A 22,577-nucleotide genomic window follows, 5' to 3' on the forward strand; every position below is an offset into this window, starting at 1 on the left:
TAATAACGAGATCTTGTCTCAAAAATAAAACCATGTCCAAACCTCAACATCTCAGTATATGCTTTTTAATTTCTATATTGATTTTTGGTACTTTATAATGCAAATAACTTTAAAAACTCTACTTGCAAGAGATTCAGCTAATAGACACAAGAAAAAATTTAAGAACCACTTTGTATTTATCAGCACCTGCTCTTTCCCAAGTAAACCATTGTCTTGTTTAATGAGATTTGAATTCTTCCTATGTATTTGCAAACACATGAGCATATATGCATGTTTGCAGAGATTGTAGCCCTAAGTTTTTACATTTTTACTTTTTTGATGGATATTTAGACTGTTTCGTATCAGCACATACTAAAAACCGAGCTGATATATAGCTTTTTGTGTAAACTTTAGGATAAATGTAGAACTCAGGGTAACACAATTCCCACCCCACCTTCTGAAAGACAAGGGAAGAACAGTAGGTGTAAAGCAAGCCCCCAGTGAGGTTGTTTGGTAGCGTTCCTAAAGTCACTACTCTTTTACACACAGAGGTCTTTCCTCAAAAAACAAAGCAAAAGCAAAAACAATTGGGACAGGCCGTGCATGGGGCCGGGGGAACCGCGAGGTTTAGTGAGACAGGCTTCTTGTCCACTGGTCAGGGCAGCGTCCTAGTGAAGGACCCTGTCTTTGCGTTGGGCCCCACCCCCTTATTTCCACTCTTTCCACGTCAGACTGATAGAGTAACTCCCTTGGGTACTAAAAACAGCCCGGACGCAGCAAGGAGAAACTGAATGTAGCTTGAGAACAGACGCAAAGGGCAGCAAGGCCGGAGAAAGGATGCAGGATGCCAACAGCTACCGTCACTATGGAGGCCGCGCCCGGCGAAGGCGAAGGACTCGCTTTCCCAGCGGCGCCCGCGGTCCGCAGGGCCGAGAGTCCACTGGCTCCGGCGCGCGGGGGCGGGGCCGAGGCCGGAAGTCACGTGGCGCGACAGCGGCTAGGGTGAGGCCCGCGTCGCGGCGGTGGCTGCTCGGTACCGTGTCTGTGGGAGGCGCCGCGGCAATGGCCGTGGACACTCTGTCGCCGGACTGGGAGTTCGACCGTGTGGACGACGGCTCGCAGAGTAAGGCTGCGGTCGGGCGAGGCGGGCCGGGTGGCACGGCCCGGGGAGGACGGCGCGGCGCGGGGCTGCGCAGCCGCCCACCCGGGACCGTCCCGCGGGCTGGAACGGGCGCGCGGTGCTGCGTGACTGCCGGGGACGCGGCCGGCCACGCGCTCGTGCCCGGCGTCCCTCCCGGCAGCGGGGACCGGCCAGCGGGGACCGGTCCCTGGGGCCCGCTGCGAGAGGCCAGCCTCCCGGGTTGCCCATCCCATCCCAGGGCTTGCGCCAGAGGCTCTGAACCTTCAGTTCTGGAAGAGTCTGGGTTCCCGTTTCGGCTTCCTGTTTTTCTTTGCTTCTCAAACCAACTTTTGAAGTTGGGTTCACGTTCTTAGAACCATAGAAGAGCGAAAAACAGCTCTACGTGGCATTAAAACCAAAAACATCAATCAACGCGGGAATATCATCTTATCCCTTCTAGGCCTTGTATTGATTTTTTATGTGTTTTAAAAACCTGTAATTGTCATTGCAGCCGAAAAGTTTTTTTAAGTTTATTTTATTTTATTTTTTTAACCAGATCTGCTTTGCAGTTGTTTAATAAAATCGAGTCGTCCGATTTTATTTTTAAAATCAGAAGTCCAATTCTAAAAGCCTCACAGTTTCTTTCATCAAAATGTACAAGCCATTCTAGTTAAACTCTTGAGGTTGATTTTTTTTTTTTTATCTTCTGTGTGACAGAAGAGAAATTAGGGCAAGTTGTTTGAGAATTTTTTTAGATTCATATCTTTTCCTAGAGTAGGAATGCCATTAAAAAAAAACTACAGCCGAGTCGTGAACTATTTTAGAGATTATAACATATACAGATTTGTATGTACTTAGGTTTTATTTGCCTCTACATCCAGTTGGGCTACATCAGGGTGCTATGCAGACTTTTGAGTAAGCATTTCTTAAGGTATTAGGTCTTACCCAGAATGAAGAAAAATCTAGGTGGAAGGATAATAACCATTTTTCTTTTTTTGTATTTTTGGTTTTAAAGTGAACTGCATCTTGTCAGGTGGTTTTTTTTTTTGGGGGGGGGTTGTTTTTTGGGTTTTGTTTTGTTTTGTTTTTGCATCTGACCAAGGTTGGAATATTGGGTTTGAAAGTGTTTCAGCTTGCAGTAGAATGAATGATCAGTTCATTTATCATAATAATATGTGAGCATTTTATTAGACTCCAGAGGGTTGGGGAAAACAGGACGGGGAAAGAGCGTGGTGAGGACACAATATAAACACACGTGTGTGAAAATGCCATTAAGAAAAATAACGAAAAAGTGCAGGTTGTTGGGAGAAAAGTCTGGTTTACACTTTAACTTGTTCACTGCTATTCGATACCTTATCAGCAAGGTTTTCGGTTGTTTTTTACCTTGCTCTAACCAGGTGATCTATGAGCATGTTTTTCTAGTTCAGTCTTTTAAGAATCCATTTGCTGGTCAAATGATACTTTGGTCATTTAGTGTAATAGAGTAAGACATTAACATGGGGTTGTTAGCAGTAGGTAATAGATTTCTCTGTGCCTGGCTTTCATTAGTTTTTGGACTGTGAATCATATCTAGACTAATTGTTTTCCAAAATTAACTAAAGGAGTGTTATCATGAGACAGAAGTCTTAATGAACTGAATTAATGCCCCTGATTCAGAGCCTCAGCTTCAGATTAAAGGTCAGGTGTCTGTATTCCATATAGTGTGAGTCAGAAATAATATATTTCATAACAGATCCACACTTCAAATTTGAAGGCAAAAATTTTTTTTAGAAGACAAAGACTGAATAAAGTTATATATATCAGTAAAAGAAACTGAATTGGAGTTGAATTTTTTTGAGTAAGTAACATTCTTAAGTATAAGATGGAATGTTTATTAATTTTGGTGAATACGCTTCTGAAAAATCCAACTTATTCCAGTGGCTCTAAGCCTAAAGTCACCTACTAATGTATATAAATTCTGTGAATCCCAGCTGTCTTTTTAATTTTTATATTTTTTTCTTATTTTACATGTCTGTGCAGTACCTGCAGAGGCCAGAAATTGGTACTGGATCCCCTGGATCCAGAGTTACAGAACTGCCACATGGGTGCTGGGGACTGAACCTCAGTGTTCTAGAAGAGCAGCCAGAGATCTTAATGGATAAGCCATCTCTCCAGCCCTGCCTTAGCCAGTATGTTTTCTCTGGCCTTTGCATCTTGATTATAATAGCTAAATAATTGAACAAGTCTAAAGCATTTTTGTAAGCTGGGAATTACAGAAATAATATAATGTAGCAGGTCGAAAACCTCCATGTAAAAAAGGATTTGGATGTATTCTTAAACATTTTAATATGTATAGCTTTAGCCGACCTTTTAAAATTTGCTCTGTAACAACACAGAGTTTTGTACCTGCTTCCCATCAGGCAGTTGATAATCCTTTGCAACAGAGGTGTGTGTGACTAAAAAAATAGTATAGCTTCTGGACCCTTAGTTGTCTGAGGCATGACTCAGGCTGGTTACCCAGGTCCTAGGGTAAGGGGCTGCAGGTTTTCAAGTACTTTCACCTATTTGGAGAAAATTCAAAGTGGAATGACTCTTTTAACTTTGGAACTTTATTTCCAAGAAGTGAGGCACTACAAAGTAATAATTAACAGTGTTTTGCTGCAGTTTTTGAGATTTCTTGAAGCTAGTATTCTGCCATTCATTCTTTGTAATTGTAACATTCTGTTTCAAAATTTAGAAATTCATGCCGAAGTCCAACTTAAGAATTACGGGAAATTCCTTGAGGAGTATACATCTCAATTGAGAAGAATTGAGGACGCACTGGATGATTTGATTGGAGATGTTTGGGATTTCAATCTTGATCCTATAGCATTAAAGGTCTGAATTTATTTCATCAAAGTATCATAACACAAGGTCCAGTTGTTTGACCTAGCCTTGTTTTTTTATCTTCAAGAAAATGTAAAGAGCTAGATGGATACATTGGATTTGGTTTTTTTATTGTAGTTATTTTATATGTAGTCAAATATTCTGAATTTTAAAGATTTCTCATTGAATTTTGCTGAACAGAGAGCTCATCCACCTTATATTCTAAAGAAAGCATGAAACATTTCTGTCATTTCTCAGTACCCTTGAATGAAATTGGGGATCTTAATGTGGGAATGCTTTTTTAAAAATTATTTATTTATTATATGTGCATTGGTGTTTTGTATGCATGTATGTATGTGTGAGGATGCCTGATCAGACAGTTGTGAGCTGCCATGTGGTTGCTGGGAATTGAACCAGGTCCTTAGGAAGAGCAGCCAGTGCTTTTAAATGCTGAGCCATCTCTCCAGTCCTGGGGATGCTTTGTTAATGTATATAAATAAGATACTATTCTACTTTAAGGCAGTGGTCTGTCACCACTTAAGTGATAGATAACATGTGCTGAGCACTCCTTTGCCAACCACCCTCCTATATCATATATTAGCTTTTCTTTTGTGAGTTATAACTCATAGATAATACAACTCATCTGTTTTTGTGTGTTTTGGGACATGGTTTCACTATGTAGCCCTAGCTGGCCAGAGATTCACTGTGTGACCCAGTTAGCCTCAAACTCAGAATTACAGGCATGAGACTTGACTGTAGTTCATTTAAATTTTACGATTAGTGGTTTTAAAAAAGTATATTTGCAGATTTCTTTGTCCATTACCATCATCAGTTTTAGAACATTTTCACCATCTAAAAAGGAGATCTTAACTTAAGTCCCCCTCCACAACACACGCACACTCATCCACACGCATCCACTAGTCACAGGCCAAAAGACTGCATGTCTCTCTGGATTTGTCTTTTTTTTTGGAGCTGAGGACTGAACCCAGGGCCTTGTGCTTGCTAGGCAAGCGCTCTACCACTGAGCTAAATCCCCAACCCCACTGGATTTGTCTTTATTAGATGTTTCATATGAATGAGATCATGCAGTGTGTGAGCATTTGTACTTGCCATTTCACTTAACCATGTTTTGAAAGCTTGTCTGTGGTATAGCCAGTGTTAATACATATTTTTTAAGTTGATAAGTGATATGTTCCATTGTATGGAACCCTTATACTACATAGCTATTTATTCTTTAGTGGATAGACATTTAGGCTTTCTACTTTTGGCTGTTGGAAATAATGCTACTTATCTATCTTAAGTTTATATGTAGATATGTTTTCATGTCGTGCACACATATATTCTAGAAGTAGAATTACTGAGTTGTAATGGTAACTATACTTAATTTTCTGAGGATTTTATTTTACATATATTTGTGTGTGTTTGTGTGCATGAGCTGTGCCATAGTGTGTGTGGAGAGAGAGTACACCTTGAAGGATTAGGTTCTTTTCTTTCATATGGGTTCTGATAATCGAACTCAGATCACCTGGCTTGGTAGCAAGTGCCTTTATCTGTTGAGCCGTTTTGCTGACCCCTTTCTCGTCTTTTTCATGATGTAGCCACACTATTTTACATCCCTATCAGTAATATCAGTGTTTGAATTTGTTTGTATTATCTATCTTTTAAAATCACAGCTGTCCTAGTTGAATACGAAATGATACTTCATGGTTTTATGACAGGATGAATTGTCTCAGCTTTTAACTTCTATCAGTAGAAACTTTCCAACCTCCTTCTATGTTATCTTCTTGTGCAGCCCTTTCCCTCCCCACTTACCCTGGGACCTTTCTTTAGCCCTTTCATTGAGAAATTATTTGTTTCCTGCTCTGTGAGAGTCAGATCCCAGTAAGAGCTCTAGAAATAGAAATTATAAACTAAACGAGAGAAGTTATTTTTAATTTATGTATAGACTTTATTGTTTGTATGTAACTAAAAGAAAGGTCCAGTTTTCACTGAATAGAAAATTCATTTTAGATAACAATCAGAAAAGTTTTATGAGCCAGGTGGGCATGAAGCTGCATTAGATGATGAAAGTGCCTACTCTGTATTTTGTTTCTGAGCTTCTTCAGTGTTCTGTTCATTTGTTTTTAAACTTATTCATTTTTATTTTGTTGGTGTTTTGCCTGCATGTGTGTGTGAGGATACCAGATCCCATGGAACTGGAGTTACAGTTGTTAGCTGCCATGTGGGTACTGGGAGTTGAACCCGGGTCCTCTGGAAGAGCAGTCAGTGCTCTTAACCATTGAGCCATCTCTCCAGCCCCAGTGTTCTGTTTTTTATTTTTTATTAAGTGTATGCTTGCATAACACGTTCCAGAAGGCTAGAGCTCACTATTAGTGTTTTCTTACTGACTCCCACAATCAGCCACCCTCTGTCCTAGAGCACAGCTGGAACTAGTAGAGTACATTGTGTTGTGTGAGGCTGTTTCCCCCTAGTGTGTTGCACTTTGCTTCCTTTGTTGAGATTATCAGAAACATAATACTTGAGTTGTTGATGCTAATGCTGAAATGTAGGCTCTAACACAGGCTTAACTGTAATCCATTTAATCTCATTTTATATATTTACATTTGCAGTGATTTTTTTTTTTTCTTTCTCCAATTTAGTAATGTTCTTTTCCTTTGTTTCTGTAGCTTCTGCCATATGAACAATCCTCCCTTTTGGAACTCATAAAGACTGAAAACAAGGTATGTCATCATAAACCTAAAGTGCATCAAAAGTGCTCTCATTCGTTACAATTTACTTTTTTCTGTTTTATTTATGAAACCAGGTCTTAAACAAAGTCATCACTGTTTATGCTGCACTTTGTTGTGAGATCAAGAAATTAAAATATGAGGTAATTGTTTATATTCTTTAAAATCACTTAAAAGCATATTTGGGTTTATATCTGTGCAGTGTACAGTAAATACTGACCCACTTAAAATAACAGCAGTCCTGATAGTAAGGAGTACTTAATAACCCTAGCATTCATTGAGCACTTACTTACATTGTAATGCTTAGCATGGCAGCAGCAGGTAAGGAACAGGTGGAGAAGTTGGGGCTTACAGTGGGATCACTAATAGGAACAGTTTTAACCTAGGTTTGCACGCCTCCTGAGTAGCACACCTGTTGTGTGTGCTGGCTATCCAGAGGTTTCTAGCACACACACACACTCACTCTCCCGGTTTTTGGGCTTTCGAGAAAGGGTTTTTGTGTAGCCCTAGTTGTCCTGGAACTCACTCTGTAGACCAGGCTGGCCTCACACTCACAGAGATCGCCTGCCACTGCCTCCTGAGTGCTGGGATCACAGGCGTGTGCCACCACTGCCTAGCTTTTTTTTTTTTTTTTTTTTTTTTTTTTAAGTTTAAACTTTTTATATGGATTTGGAGCTACTGAACTTAGATAGACATTAGTGAACTTCATCATTTTCCTCTCCCCTTTTTTATAGTCTGTGACTGCTGACTGAGCTTGTGGGAAGATGTGTGATAATGAGGGTGGTCAGAAGACGAGGTAAAGGTTGAAAGGATCAGGCTTAGCTTTTAGTGACAGTAGTTATCCTCGTTACTTCAAAGAGAAGCTGAATTCATTGGAAAGCAGTTTTTGAAATTTATATGTAAGTGATGTAGTATCATGTCATTAGAGAATTAAGAGAGCATAGGATTTAAAAGCAACCTTTTAAATTATTTTAATTTTCTTTAAAACAGGCTGAAACTAAGTTTTACAATGGTCTTTTGTTCTATGGTGAAGGAGGTAAGTTAAAATTTTAGAATTGCATTTATTGCTACCTTTTATGAAGCTAAAGTGAGCAAAAAGCTAACAGACCATTCTTGAACTAACATGGTTATAGAACATGTAGAAAAACAAGCATTCAAATTTTTTAAATATTTATTTATTTTGTGTTGTGTGGGTTCCAGGAACCAAAGTTCGGTCCTCTGGAAGAGCAGCAAGTGCTCTTAACTGCTGAGCCAGCTCTCCAGCCCCTGGCATTCAATTCTTTCGTTGCTTCACTGGTTTGGTTAAACAAGTGAAAAATGGAGTCATGGCAGCAAATTCTCTAGGGTTGGTGTTTGTTATTTCATCAGTGAGAAAGTCCTGTGACTGGACCAGTTTCGGGGTTCACTTGGTGGTGAGGCATGGCTGTTTGAAGGTGTATATAGTTTATGACCATGTCGATTTCCCCTTCAGTGTAAAAGTCCAGTGTTTTTGGTCCTGTGCACTATTGAAAGAACTGTTTTGTCTCTGTGGCTGAATTTAAATAAACACTTGAACTAAAACTCACGCTACTCTTTAAAGCTGCAGACTCCAGCATGGTGGAAGGGGACTGCCAGATTCAGATGGGGAGATTCGTTTCCTTCTTACAGGTAACTATTTTTCCTTTCTCGTGAGCCATTGATTCATTTATTTGAGACAGGGTCTTTCTAGGTATCCTTGGCTGTTCTAGAGCTCACTATGTAGACTAGGCTGCCTCAAACTTATAAGAGATTCATCTGCCTCTGCCTCTTTACATTCTGAGATTCAAGGTGTGCATCACTATGTCTGGCTGTGTCTTCTCGTTATAATTTTGCATAAAAATTACACATGATTGGAAAGTTCTGAAAGATTCAATGCTGAGGACTTGTACTCAGAGTGAAACATTTACTTAGCATGGATTATAGTGTAGGAGATCCTAACTCTTGAATGGTTGCTAAAGGATTTTAGGGGACTTAAAGAGATGTGAACAGTTGTTGAAAATTGTTTTAATTGATTGTCTTTGTGGAATTTGTATGATTTCATTTATGGACAACTTAACTTTTTAAGTATAAAAATGTGTTTGGGGGACTGAAGAGATGCTTAGCCATGAAGAGCACTGGCTGCTCCTACCACAGGACTGGGGTTTGATTCCCAACACACGCCCACGTGGTGGCTCACAGCTGTTTATAACTCCATTTTTGAGGGACCCAGTTCTCTCTTCTGGCTTGGGCACCAGGCATTCTTGGTACACAGACATACATGTAGACAAGACCATACACATAAAAAGTAAGAAAAAAATTTTTTTTTGTGCTGGAGAGCTCATTTTGTTTCATTGGTTAAGATCATGTACTGTTTTTCCAGAGGACCCCAGTTCAATTCCTTATACTGATATCAGGGTCTTAAAACTACACGTAATTTCATCTCTAGGGATCCGATGCCTCTGGCCTCCATGTGCATACCTACACACCGGCATACACATACATACTTGAAAAAGAAACAATATTTTTAAAATATTTTTATTATAAACTCTTATACACACACACACATACACACACCAGGAGAACTAATGCAGAGGCTTGCTCCCACAGGAGCCTTGTTGCGTTTCATGCTAGCCATATTGGTTGTCCGAGAACACTCTGGTGTCTGTAAAACAGCTGAGTGAGCTAAAGATGCTTCTAAAGTATCTGAAGGAAGTGATAAATGGGTGTATTTGGATTTGCTTTTTTATACCACCTGACAATCTTTTAATTGATTTGTTCTACTTCTGTCTTAGGCAATCTTTCTATGTCTGCACTTATTTCTGCCTTTTTGCTGTGTCTGTGTTTTTTATTTTCCTGCTATCATTTAACCTTCAGAAATTTAACGAACCAATGTAAAATGAGCAGTTTGAAGTTAAAACCTGATATTTAACACATTGATAATGCCAGTATCATAGCACTCTAAGCACTGGGAAGGCTGAGTTAAGATACTGAGTTGAAGAGTAGTCTGGCCTATGTAGCAAAAACCTGTTTTTAAAAAAATTACACATTATTTTTACTTTCAAAGATTTCAGATTGTGTGTAGGTGTCTCACTAGTAACTGTGTAAAAAGTTCACTGTCCAGAGTTCATCTGATGTATTTGGTGAGCCGTGTGTGTGTGTGTGTGTGTGTGTGTGTGTGTGTGTGTGTGTATGTATGTATGTGTATATACATACACATGCATATGTGTGTTTTCTGTGCATGCATGTGTGAAACTGCTCTTGGTGCTAGGGGAGACTAGCACATAAAAGCCACGAAAACTCTTGCTCAAGGCTTACAGTTTAGAACAGATGGAGATTTCATAAGGTTTTAAGTATTTCAGGTGTGAGGTTAAAAGTTGAGAGCTCCGGTAAACAAATTTTCAGGTCTGGGCCCAGTAGATCTGAATTAATGATTATTGGCAAACGTCTTTGGGGTAAGTGCTATTGCACTTGATGTGTGCCAAGCTACCTTTGTGTGATTAAAGATAACAAATGAAGCAGTTTAGTGACTAGTGTAGATTGCTATCTTGGTTACCTTACAGGAAAGGGGTGAGTTGTCCCTTTGGTTTAGGAGCTGCATGAGTGACTCAAGCACTAGGCTTAGATGGGGGTCGTGAAAAGTAGGGTCCAGAGGTGTTCAGGAGATGAGAGTAGTGCTGAGTGCTTGAGAGTTTCTAGGTCTGCTGCTGGGCAGCTGGAGAGCTGACTGGGAACTGGTGGTTGTGTTAGAACATTCAGCCCTGTAATGTGCACTCACCTTGTCATTTCAGGAGCTGTCCTGTTTTGTGACCAGGTGCTATGAAGTGGTGATGAACGTCATCCATCAGTTGGCTGCTCTGTATATCAGCAACAAGTAATGCACTTTAGAGTTGTTTCGGCTTTCATAAAATAGCAGGAAAGACTTTTTGGAAAATAATTATTTGAAATAGCTTTTTATTTATTTACTCAGTATGTACACTTAGGATGTCTAGATACTGCTGGATGTGTATTCCTTTTTTTAAATGTGTGTATTTATATGCTAAGGAAATGCAGTTTTCACTGAGTTCATGAACCTGATTTCTGTCTGTGAGAATGTTGGCCCAAGAATTCTAAAGAAGTTTCATGATAGAAAAAAACTGATAGAAAAAAGTTCACAAGTAGTGGGGTTTTTTTCCTGCATACGTTTAGTGGTCATGTGACTTTTCTTAAACTATACAGTCTTGGTGATAGAGCCAGTGTAGGCAGTCTACACTGAAAAAGAACTTAAAATTCTTACGATCTTGCAGGTGAGATGCCCCCGAAATTAAGAAAACTGACCAAATTTTCATAGTGCCCTTGCTGTTCTTATCACCAGAAATTATATGTAACATTTGATCAGTTCTTTGTACTAATTTCTCTTCATCTACTGTACACTGCTGAGGAATATGAGTCACACTTTAATGAGAGCCAAGACCCAAAGGTGGCGTTCCCAAGATCTCATGGCAGCTTTGGTACTGTTCTTTGTGGTCACCAGTCCATTGTTCCTACTGTGCCATCTGTGTCACAGTCTATAAGTGTGTGGGGTACACGTTCCACTTCACTCGGATGTGCTTCTGATCAGCTGGTGTTTGTGTATTCTGGCTTTTTACCAAAGTGATCATATGTGAGGAGTAAGTGAGTGGTCGCCCCACATCCCCACACTCAGTGCAAATCAGTGGTCACCCTACACCCCCACACTCCACACAGCCTGCAAATGAGTGGTCATCCCACACTCTGGGTGGATTCCTAAGGACTCTCTTCCTTAGTCCTGCTATAGAAAGATAATATTTAAAGATTTTTTTTAGTTCAATTTTAAATGTGCATTCTGTATTCTGGAATACTTTATATGTAGTTTGATATATAAGTACTACATGTATTGAGGAAGTTGTAGGAAGTAAGTGTAGTCTAACCCTAGAAGCCTGATGCATTGCTTCTCAGCTGTACTAAGAATTTAATGAGTCTGACTTGTTCTTAAGGTCTTTTCCCAGATACCAGTGTTGACGGAGTAAAAAGACGATAGTTGGTAACTGAGAAATTGTAATGATTCATCAAGTTTGTTTCCTCTTACTTTTATGCCAAGGCACATCCTTTAGGTTTAAAAAACTCAGATCTCTGGCCAGTTGTCAGGGCTTGACTCATGAATGGAGCACAGCAGGGGTAGCCCAGACATGGATGGTATTGCCTGCTGCTTTAAGATAAATACATATTGCAATTCAGAGTTTCTACTCCTGTACTGACTCTGGAATTTAGAATGAACTGTGACCATAAAGGATTTTTTTTTTTTTTTTTTTTTGGTAACTTGGATATTATTTTATTATAGGATAGGACCCAAAATTATAGAGACAACTGGAGTTCATTTTCAGGTAAAAGTTAATTTTTTTATTTGACTTTGGAATTTGTATGATTAGGAAGTATCCCCTTTTCTGTTTTTTATTCTCTTCTGTCTGTGTAGTTGACGAGGCAGCTCTTACTATGAACTGGCACTTGTTTTTCCCAGTAGTGTTCCCCTGCAGATTTTCTGTTGTCAGTAAACAAATCTACAGTGTTGCAGTTAAGGAAGAAATATGTAGTAATATATACTCTGTTGGCTAGTACCATTTGAAGCTCAGATCTGTAGTTAGTAAACCCAACGATGCCTCCTTTCACTAATTTAATAATGAACCCAAATGTGTTGTGCTTTAAACGTTCACATGAGACTTCTAACTAGTGACTAAATGATAATCATTAAAGGTTTTTTGACAGACTATGTATGAGCACTTGGGAGAACTGCTAACAGTTCTGCTTACCCTGGATGAAATTATTGATAATCATGTGACACTGAAAGACCACTGGACCATGTACAAAAGGTACGCCAACTACTATTTTCAGTAGTCTGTATGGCTTGTGTGTGTTCTGGTAAAACTAAACAATGCAGATTAGCCATATTCTTAGCAAGACCTAGGGATCTGTGTTGAAAAGGAATTCGTGTCCAACATTTCTTTTTATTTGTGTGTATATGCTTGTGTCTGCCTGTCTTCATGTATGTCTGCACAAGGGTGTATGCTAGAGAGACCAGAAGAGGAAGTTGGATTCCCTGGAGCCAGAGTCACAGGCTGTTGTGAGCCACCTGATGTGAGTGCTGGGAACTGGACTCGGGTTCCCTGTGCAAGAGCAGCTCAACTCCTAATCACTGAAATAATTCTCCAGGCCTGTCATGTCCAGTAATTTCTTGAAGACAGTCAGCCCCGTTTTTAGATGAGTTTTTATAAGTGTGATATAAGTGAGCATTCTCAACATGTTATAGAATGGTTACATTTTTTCCCCATTGGGTTCTGTTCAAGTGGAAATTTTTGCCTTGCATTTCATTTCATCTTATTACATACCCTGGAACATTCTTTTAAATTCTTATTCAATTTACAAATAGTCACTAAATGCTTCGTTTATACACAGCAATAGGCAACCGAATATAAGGTAATATAAAAAAAAAAGCATAAAAATTTTATTGGCATTGCTCCATTCACATTTTCCAGTGTGGAGTGACAAGTAAGAATAATAAATACAAATTTTAGTTTCTTGAAATATGTTTAGCTTTTAAGAATTTATTAGATAGATGTAAGATCTTTCTTTAAATCTCCTACAAGGTTACTGAAATCTGTCCATCACAACCCTTCAAAATTTGGGATTCAGGAAGAAAAATTAAAGCCACTTGAAAAGTTCTTGCTGAAGCTGGAAGGGCAGTTACTTGATGGAATGATATTCCAGGTAAGTGGAGGTTGGTACAGCTCAGAATCAGTGGGACACTTTTGTAGAACACTTTTGAATTTCTTTTCTTTAGAAAGTGCTCTGGCTTATAAAAAAAAAATTCATTATTACTATATTAAAGTATAACTCAGTATCTAATAGCAAACAAAATGAAAAGTTACTTATAAAAAGGATTTTTAAATTAAACTATGCAAAAATATAAAACTGAGTCAGACATGGTGATGCACCCTTGTGATCCAAGCACACAGGAAGTTGTCTAAGACTCCAAGGCCAGCCTGGGTTACAGAATGAAGTCTAGGTCACCTTGAGTTACAGAATGAGACCCCATATCGAAAATAAAGACAAAAATATAAGACATTGTCATTTGCATTAAATACTATGTTTGTTACTAACTTCTCGATTTAGATTGAAGATTAAAAAGTCTTCTTTGCCATGTGGGTACTTCTTTGCCATGCTCAGGGTCCTAGATGTAATCCCCAGGCAAGGAACAAAGCAAAACAACACAACACCTTAGTCAGTTGCTCTACACTCAGTGAATATGCACAGATAACACCTTCTAAATTGAAATGAACTAACATCACTTAGAAACATGATACTTCTTACTTCCTCGATGTATTGACAACACAGAAGCAGTACCTTAGCAGTACTGATGGGTGGCATCCTGCTAGAAATGATACTGTGTTCTCTTGTCTGCTTCAGAGTTAGGCTTAGTTTTTCATTAGCACAGTTTGAACAGACTGGCTCCAAATGAGTTTATTAATCTCTTAGATGTAAAATGTTATTTTTGCTCCCTTCCCCCCCACATTTCTACTTACAGAGTATGCTAGGAGCTGGGCATTGTGGCTCGTGCCCATTATCTCCTAGCACTTGGGAAATTCAAGCAGGATTATCATAAATTTGAGGACAGCTTGAGCTACAAAGTGAGACCCTGCCCAAAAGGGGAGGGGGGAAGAAATGCTAAGAAAGTAATTATAATAAATAGATGGATGGATGGATGGATGGATGGATACTCCTAAAGGGTACTCTTTTAAAAAAAGATGTTGCAGCTGGAGAGATCCTAGAACCCATATGGTAGCTCACAACCATCAGTAACTCCAGCTGCAGGGTATTATTTGACACTCTCTTCTGCCCTCTGTAGGCGGTTCATGTATGTAGTACAGAGACATACATGTAGGCGTAACACTTGTACATATACTATTTTGAAAATGCTTTTAGCTGATGTGGTGGAACACACTGTTAATCCCAGCCTTTGGGAAGAAGAGCCAGGCAGATCCTTGGTGATATTTTATTTGTATGTTAATAAATAAAGTTTGCCTGGAGATCAGAGGACATAGACAAAGGTCAGGCAGTGGTAGCACACGCTTTTAATCTGATCACATGGCAAGCAGAGTCTCTGTGTGTTCAAGGACACATTGGGGAACAACCAAGCATGTTGACACATGCCTTTAATACCAGTACCAACCATAGAGACCTGGAGGTCTGTACAGATAGGCAGTGACAAGGAAGTGAGGTAGCTGAGCTAAGAGGCAGGGAGAAGGCAAAACAGCAAGGCATTAAAAGCCTGAGTAGACAGGAAGTAGCTCTCTCTTGGGAAGCTATGGCGACATGGTGAGCTAAGGTTAGCTGGTGACTCTATTTCCCTGATCTCTATGGCTTTCACCTCAACTGTTTAGAAATTCATCTACACAGATCTTTGAGTTTGAGGCCAACCTGGTCTACATAACAGGTTCTAGGACAGCCAGGGCTACATAGATCCTTTCTCCCTCCCACCTTCCACAAAAAAAGGGAAAGAAAAAAAATACTTTCTAGTACATGAGCAGTGATTTCTTCCATTTCTCTCTGAGCTTCACTTGGATCTCTTCAGTTGGGGTTTGAGTGCTGTTTGATGTTGCTCACTGTCAGCACATACACACACCCCATTACAGTGTTTACGTATTAAAGAGCATGAGACCTGGTTTTGTAGTTAAAATGAGTACAAAAGCAGTTCCCCTTACCTAGGTGTTTGGTAGTTTGTTACTGAGAGTCTGAATTTCTCTTCAAATGTTTCCTGTTTAGGCTTGTATTGAACAGCAGTTTGATTCTCTCAATGGAGGAATATCTGTGTCGAAAAATAGCACTTTTGCGGAAGAATTTGTACATAGCATTCGCTCAATTTTTGCAAATGTGGAAGCCAAACTTGGTAACATAAATTTCGTGTTTGAGTTGTTTATCAAGTTTGTATTTCCTTAAACGTATGATTCAACTAGTTTGTTGTATTTTTTATGTTGTTCCTTTATAAGGTGAACCTTCTGAAATTGACCAGAGAGACAAGTATGTTGGAATTTGTGGACTCTTTGTACTGCACTTTCATATTTTTCGAACTGTTGATAAAAAGTTTTATAAATCTTTATTGGACATTTGTAAGAAGGTAAGAACTTGAAACTTTTTATTTTCAATTTGTGATGTAAATTTTGATAAAGCTAGGTATCTAAAAAGAAGAAGACATTAATTTAAAAAGAACAAGTTACCTTTTATGAAATGTAACTGTTTGAAAAAAAAACAAAAAAACAGTAGAGCTGGGGAGGAGGCATCATGGCCCCATGGGTTAGTGTTTGCAGTACACTGTAAGGATTGGAGTTCAGGTTCCCAGAACTCACTGAATGTCATGTAAGCATGGCAGCCCACCTTCAGTCCAGCACTGGGAAGGCAGAGATGATGTCTTCTGAGCTAGGGATACAAACTAGCATGTAGAATTCGGGATGAATGAGGTGAACAGTGGAGGGAGACTCCTAGTGTAGACCATGGGCTTCAGTACACACACACACACACACACACACACACACACACACACACACACACGAAAAGGTGTACATGCATACCACACATACATGCAAAAATAAAAGCACTGATAGTGTTGTTTTAGAGTGCAAACATTCTTCAAATGAGCAATATGGTAAATGAAAATAACTGCATTTCATATGAATGTGTGTGTGTGTGTGTGTGTGTGTGTGTGTGCGCGCGCGCGCATTAACTTTCTGTTTGCTTTATTTTTGAGACAAGGTCTTGCTGTGTAGCACAGGTTGGCCTTCTGCCTCAGCCTCCTGAGTGCTGGCATTGCAGAAGTGCACCTTACTGTACACACGCCCTAGTCATATTGACATCCTGTTAGTACTTTTGAGATGACTCTGCCTTGGTCTTCCTTTTGTTTTCTCCTCTTGCCCTCTTTCTTGCCAGCAAAGTAGAAACATTTTACATTGTTTCTCTTCATTTGTGCTATTTCAATGATATGACTTGTCTTCAGAATTGAAACTTAGTTTGTGTGTAGTACTATCAAATAATAACAGACCATGAGGCCTTAGATGTCTTTAAGGTGTTTTTCTTCTAGTATTTTATTAATATGCTCTGGCAATAAAGTCATGAAGGGATGAATTTCATTTTGCTTTTTATATATTATTAATTACTGTAAAATCTGTATATGTGTTAATATTTAGTCAGAATAAAGTTATGCTTACTACCAACTATAGGAATTCTTTCATTCTTTCTACAATAAGACACTTGGGGAAAAGATACTTGACACTTAATATATTAAGATTTTGGTAGTTAAATTAACTACCAAAAGTAACAAAGTGTCTTGAACTTATTCGCAGTGTATTATAACACTACTAAGCACATTATTGTTGGACCTGCATTCTATGATTTTCTCTTTTCCCTTCATTTCAGGTGCCAGCCATTACTTTAACTGCCAATATTATTTGGTTTCCTGATAATTTTCTGATTCATAAAATGCCAGCAGCTGCCAAACTTCTAGACAGAAAAAGTCTTCAAGCCATTAAAATACACAGGGATATCTTCCTGCAGCAGAAAGCTCAGTCACTTACCAAGTAAGTTTTATAAAACAACTGTGAAGGACGTGTTTAGATACTTTGTATTAAAAGTATTTGTCACAAGATGAAGTGTGCATACTAAGAGACCACGTTGTACAGTCTCCAGATGAGTCTTGGTTTTTATACCTATTTATAATTTATTTAGAGTGTCTAGGTGTATATGTGTAAAAGACAGGACAGTTTGCAGGAGTTGCCTCTTCTCCCCTGTTGGTGGTGAGTGCTTGGATCCTGACTCTGGTTCTTAGGCTGGTGTGGCAAATGCCGTCAGTGAGCCGGCTCTCCAGCCCACAGGTTGACTTTCTAAGAACTTTGAATTTCCCTTTTCTTTTTAAAACTATTTGTTGTGTGTTTTCTCCGCCTGCTTGGATCCCTGTGTCAAGCTTAGAGTGTCAGGTTTGGTGGAGATGCCTTTACCTGTTGAGCCATCTCCCAGGCTAGAACTATTTTTAATTTATGCTTTATGAAAGTTAATGTGTACAGATAATCAAAAGTCCCAAAAGCTAAAATTTAAAAGTAATTTTCTCTAGCTCAAGTCTTTCCTGTAACTCAGTCCTGCTTCTAGAAAGAACTTTTTTTTTCTTTTGAGATTTACCTTTTTATTTACCTAATAATACCAGGTATTGAACCCAGGACCTCGTGCAAGTGTATCCCCATGCTGTATCGTCAGTCCTTTTATTTGTGTGTTTTTAATCTTTTACTGTGTACCTTTCTATAATGCATAAAACAGAAAATTATACAATGAGTGCCAATGTTTACCATCACTTAGCTTTAGTAATGAACTGTTATTCTAATTTGAGTACATTGCTAACATGTTAACCTGGATATAGTTTAATTGGAATGCTCTGGGACTCTTTCATTGGCCTTGGTTGGTCATGCATCTTATTACCGTCAACAGAAGTGGGTGATTGGTATAGGGCAGTGGTGGTGCACGCCTTTAATCCCAGCAGGAGGCAGAGGCAGGTGGAGTTCAAGGCCAGCCTGGTCTACAGAGTGAGTTCCAGGACAGCCCGGGTTACACAGAGAAACCCTGTCTTGAAACTCCCCAGCCCCACAAAAGAAAGAAAGTAATAGGTGATTTGGTAAAATTGGGCCTCTGCTGCACAAGGGAGAGGAAGACAGATGCCCAGCATTCCAGAGAGCCCTTAAGTTGTGTGAGGACTCTGTGTCCTGTGCTTAATCATAGGTCAGTGGATGAAGACAGCTGATTTATGCAGGTCTACTCAGGGCAGGTACCAGCAGTGCTGTGCCCTGAAACAGAATTGGGGAGACAATGTTTCCATTTAAAGACATGGATTTAAGCAGAAAGGCAGATACCAGGTTTTAATAGCAGTATGTTAAATAAAAAAAATGGTTGGAATTTTAATTCATAGAAGTGTGCCATTATTTTAGATTGATGGAGTTGTTTAAAATCCTAGTCCACACTTGGATGGTATTAACAAGTAATGCTCAGGTTACAGACTTAGCTCCACCAAGGAGTTGGTGCTTCCAGAATTTCCTTGAATTTCCCTTTTTCCCTTCAAGACAAGATCTTGCTGTCTGGCTTGGTATTTTCTGTGCAGCCCAGGCTGGCTTACAGTCTGGTACTCCTTTTGTCTCAGCCTCCTGGGCATTAGGGCTATAGGTGTGTGCCATTGTGCCCAGTGGCACTGACTTCTTTTTAGATTATAGCTAGTTAGCTAGTGTTTGGAGGGTGTGTGTGTGTGTGTGTGTCTCTGTCTGTCTGACTGTCTGTCTCTGTGTCTGATTGTCTCTGTCGTGTGTGTGTGTGTGTGTGTGTGTGTGTGTTGCTAGAGATGGAACTCAGGAGGTTTTAAAGTTTGAAGAGGGCTACAAGCTATAATATCTTGTAAGTGTAGAGCTGGATTGATGGTATTAGAGGGACTGGGAAACATGTCTTCTCTTTTTAAGCTATAAAGAGTCTTCAACCTTTTTAGAAATCTGAGGCAAAATGTGGTGTGTCTCTGAATGTGAAGAGGCCTTCAGCATCAGGATGGAGTGGATTTGAACCCTGGCTCCAGAAGGCTGAAGGGTACTCTGAAGGGAAGACAACAGATATAACTGTCACAGTTGCCAGCATTGTAGACCCTTGCACGCCATGGCAGGCATTACACAAAAGACTGAGAACACTGTGTCATGGAGCCCTGCTCCACCTTCATAGGTAGGAAGTAGTAAACTTAGTTTAAGGTGTGTTTACTGTAAGCCAGGAGTTTTCAGAAACTTGGCCTGTCTCATCCATATGGAATAATAAATAAGAAAACCCTGTGAAGTAGATGCTCCTGGTATTGCCATTTCATGAGAACCTGGAATACTGAGATTAGATTTGTTGACATTTTAATAGCAGATGGCAGAGCCACATAGTCCACCTCTTAAGTCTGAAGTGTCACATGCTTCTCTTGGGCTGTTCACCCCAACTCTTGTAGATGAGGGGAGTTGGGCTTAGAGAAGTGAACTTGGTGAGCTCGCACATCAGTGCTCTCTGTGTGGCTGTGTGGACAGTGTGGATGGCTGGGAGCCCAGCAGGCTGTGGAAAGGAAGTTTTTGTAGGTGGAGATTGAATATTTTCTTTTCCAAGACCCCTTACCTGGCAAAATTTTACCCTTCAGCTTTTTTATTTGATTAGTTCTTTCTTTTTTTAAGATAGTCTTTTTACCTAGCCCTGACTATTCTAGAATTCACCATGTAGAACAGGCTGGCCTTGAACTCACATACATCCACTTGCCTCTTGTCTCTCTAGTGCTAGGATTAAAGGAGTGTACCACTACTCCAGCTACCCCTAAGCTTTTTTGTTTCAACATATTTCTGTAAAATCAGTGTAAGAACTTCATGATCTAGAAGGATGGCCAATTTTTAGTTTTCCTTGCAGTTGTGCCAAAGAAGGCATAATGACGTGAAACGTGGGGGTGGGCTGGTCCTGTCACTTAAGAGAAATCTGCAATGTGACCGCTGTCTGAAGACAGTTCAAGGGAGCTGGGGAACCATTCTCTGCTTCCTGCTGTCAGTGCCCCTGATACCCCAGTCCAGAGTAAAAAACTAAAAACATTTTTACTATTTGTGGATCCATTTTGATACTGGGAAATAACTGCCTTTGACGGCTAGAGCAATGAGCCTTTGTGACCCCTTCAAGTTGATGTGTAGATATTGATACTACTTTTTACTGGGTAGGGGATTATTTTTTCTTTACTATTTCCCCATTTATACTTGAAAATGGAGCTAACAAATTGGTAAGACGCTTGCCCATTTATATTCTGTCAATTTAGTTTTCAAAATTTGAAGCAGCCAGGTATGGTGGTATATACCTTTAATTCCAGGACTGCAAATTTGAAGCCAATGTGGGCCACATAAAAAGTTCAAAGCCACCTTGGGCTGCACAGCCAGACCCTTCCCAAACAAAACTACCCCCATGCCCTCCCTCAACAACAAAATAAGCTAAAACTGGAAACAGTTTCAATTTTTTTATCCTGCAGAGACAGTGATGAGCTGCCATCTGGCTGTAAGACAGAATTGATAGAAACCTCTGCTTCATCCACAGTGTCTGACCTAAGGCTGACTGAGTACTTTATATATTACCGTGGTCAGAATTGTTGTTTCTTCTGTCTCAGTTTCCATGTGACATGCCTGCCAGACATTGGACAGTGAGTCCTGTCCTTTCCTGTTTCCTTACCGCCCTCCTCCTTCCTCTCCTCCCTCCCTCCTGTCCTGTCTTGCTACCTTTTGTTTGCTGCTGGGATTTATCCTAAGCAGTAGACAGGATCAGTGTTTGTTCTTGAGCCTTGTGATGGGAAAGGGGCCCAGATTGGGGCATAATCTTGACTCCACTGTTTACGAGTTGTCTGATGTGGGCATGCTACTTCGTGTGGCAGTTTCATCTTCTATAAAATCAAGAGCAGAGTCCCAACAGTTAGGTTTTAGGGAAAGAAGGGGAGAGACGCACAGGGTGGGCAGGAACAGAGAGGTAGGGCCACTGAATTGAAAGGTTCTTCAGGCAGGAGAATTATTAACATGCAGCCAGTACTGCAGGGGCCTGAAGTGTAAGAGGCTACAGTCCTATCAGACAGAGCACGGGATGTCTACTTTTAAAGGTTTCCCAGGAAGAGGAGGTATTGAATGGTGAGGAAGCACTTAGTTAACATGTGATCTGTACTGTGTGACTGCCACAGACAGGGGAGTGAGTGGAGCGCCTGTAACGTGGGTACATGACAAGGTACACACTTTATCTGGACGGGGTGGGGTGGGGTGAGGGGGAGTGGGGGGGGGGTCAAATGATAGTGGTAAGAATGCTTTCAGCCCCCAGTGACAGGCATGGGGCTTGGTGTATTTGTACCTTGCTTGAAGTCCTCTGCTGAGGGCCTGAGTGTAATGTGAGGTTTGAATGAACTAATTTGTGTCAAGCTTAGAACAGTGATTGGCATAGTGTGAGCATTCACATTAGCTTTTAAATTCAGATTCTGGCTACTTCTACTGTTTTTAATTTAAAAATGATTTAAAATAAAAAATTATATGTGTCTGACTGTGTGTGCCATATATGTGTATGTTCCCACTGACACCAGAAGAGGGTATCTGATCCCCTGGGGCTGGAGTTGTGAACTCCAGTTGTGAGCTGCCATGTGGGTGCTGAAAACTGAACTCGGGTCCTTTGCAAGAGTAGGAAGTGCTCTTAACTGCTGATCATCCCTCCAGCCCCTGCATCCACTGTTCTTACTCTCATTGAAGATGTCTCCCTTATTGCTACAGTTGTTCATAGGTGTTACCTCACCATGGCTTATTGTCACCATGTCGGCCAAAGTGATAGTGATCCTCTGCAAACCAGCTAGAGTCAGTGGCCATTCATGTCCAGTGGCGTCCCTTGAGGACTTGAAGTTCACACTTTCCACAAGGCCATCCCCAGACTTTTCCCCACTCTCTCACCCCCGCCCCACCTCCACTACCTCGACCTGCCCTACTCTTCTGCTCTCACCCTGTCTCAGCTGTCCTGGGTGTTATTACGTAAACAAGCTGGAGAGCTGGAGAGCTTTCCCAGAGTCTTGGGACGTTTGCACTTGTTACTCACATTCCTTAAATTCTCTTCTCTGACATGCTTGCACATCTCACTTACCAATCTGGTTCAGATCATGGCTCAAAACCACCCAGACTACGGGTCTACAGTGATCATCCTATTTAAAATTATACAACTACTCCAGGCTCTGGTCCATCTCCCACCCCCCAAAAAGTATGTATTACCAGACCTTTTAAAATGGCTTTGCCTTTAGTTATTGATGTGTTATACAACTCTCCTTTCTAGAGTATAAGCAGGAG

General features: G+C 40.2%; 1 protein-coding gene across 3 annotated transcripts in view; it reads left to right on the top strand.

Annotated features, from left to right (window-relative positions):
- The first annotated feature begins 956 nt into the window (after nt 1-956).
- Washc4 (WASH complex subunit 4) overlaps nt 957-22,577 on the top strand; it is a 56,498-nt gene continuing 34,877 nt past the window's right edge. For 2 of the 3 annotated variants that reach the window (XM_036169738.1, XM_036169739.1), the window contains exons 1-13: nt 957-1,102; nt 3,816-3,955; nt 6,610-6,663; nt 6,747-6,812; nt 7,660-7,705; nt 8,249-8,316; nt 10,455-10,537; nt 12,002-12,044; nt 12,424-12,527; nt 13,302-13,422; nt 15,478-15,601; nt 15,702-15,829; nt 17,122-17,282. In XM_036169738.1, the coding sequence (XP_036025631.1) occupies nt 1,042-1,102; nt 3,816-3,955; nt 6,610-6,663; nt 6,747-6,812; nt 7,660-7,705; nt 8,249-8,316; nt 10,455-10,537; nt 12,002-12,044; nt 12,424-12,527; nt 13,302-13,422; nt 15,478-15,601; nt 15,702-15,829; nt 17,122-17,282 (1,199 nt within the window). In that variant the 5' untranslated portion in view covers nt 957-1,041. Of the gene's footprint in view, nt 1,103-3,815; nt 3,956-6,609; nt 6,664-6,746; nt 6,813-7,659; nt 7,706-8,248; nt 8,317-10,454; nt 10,538-12,001; nt 12,045-12,411; nt 12,528-13,301; nt 13,423-15,477; nt 15,602-15,701; nt 15,830-17,121; nt 17,283-22,577 lie in introns of those variants that run through there. The other variant, XM_036169741.1, reaches the window with a different exon arrangement.

This window comes from Onychomys torridus, chromosome 20 (assembly GCF_903995425.1).
Source record: "Onychomys torridus chromosome 20, mOncTor1.1, whole genome shotgun sequence".
Taxonomy (NCBI): Eukaryota; Metazoa; Chordata; class Mammalia; order Rodentia; family Cricetidae; genus Onychomys; species Onychomys torridus.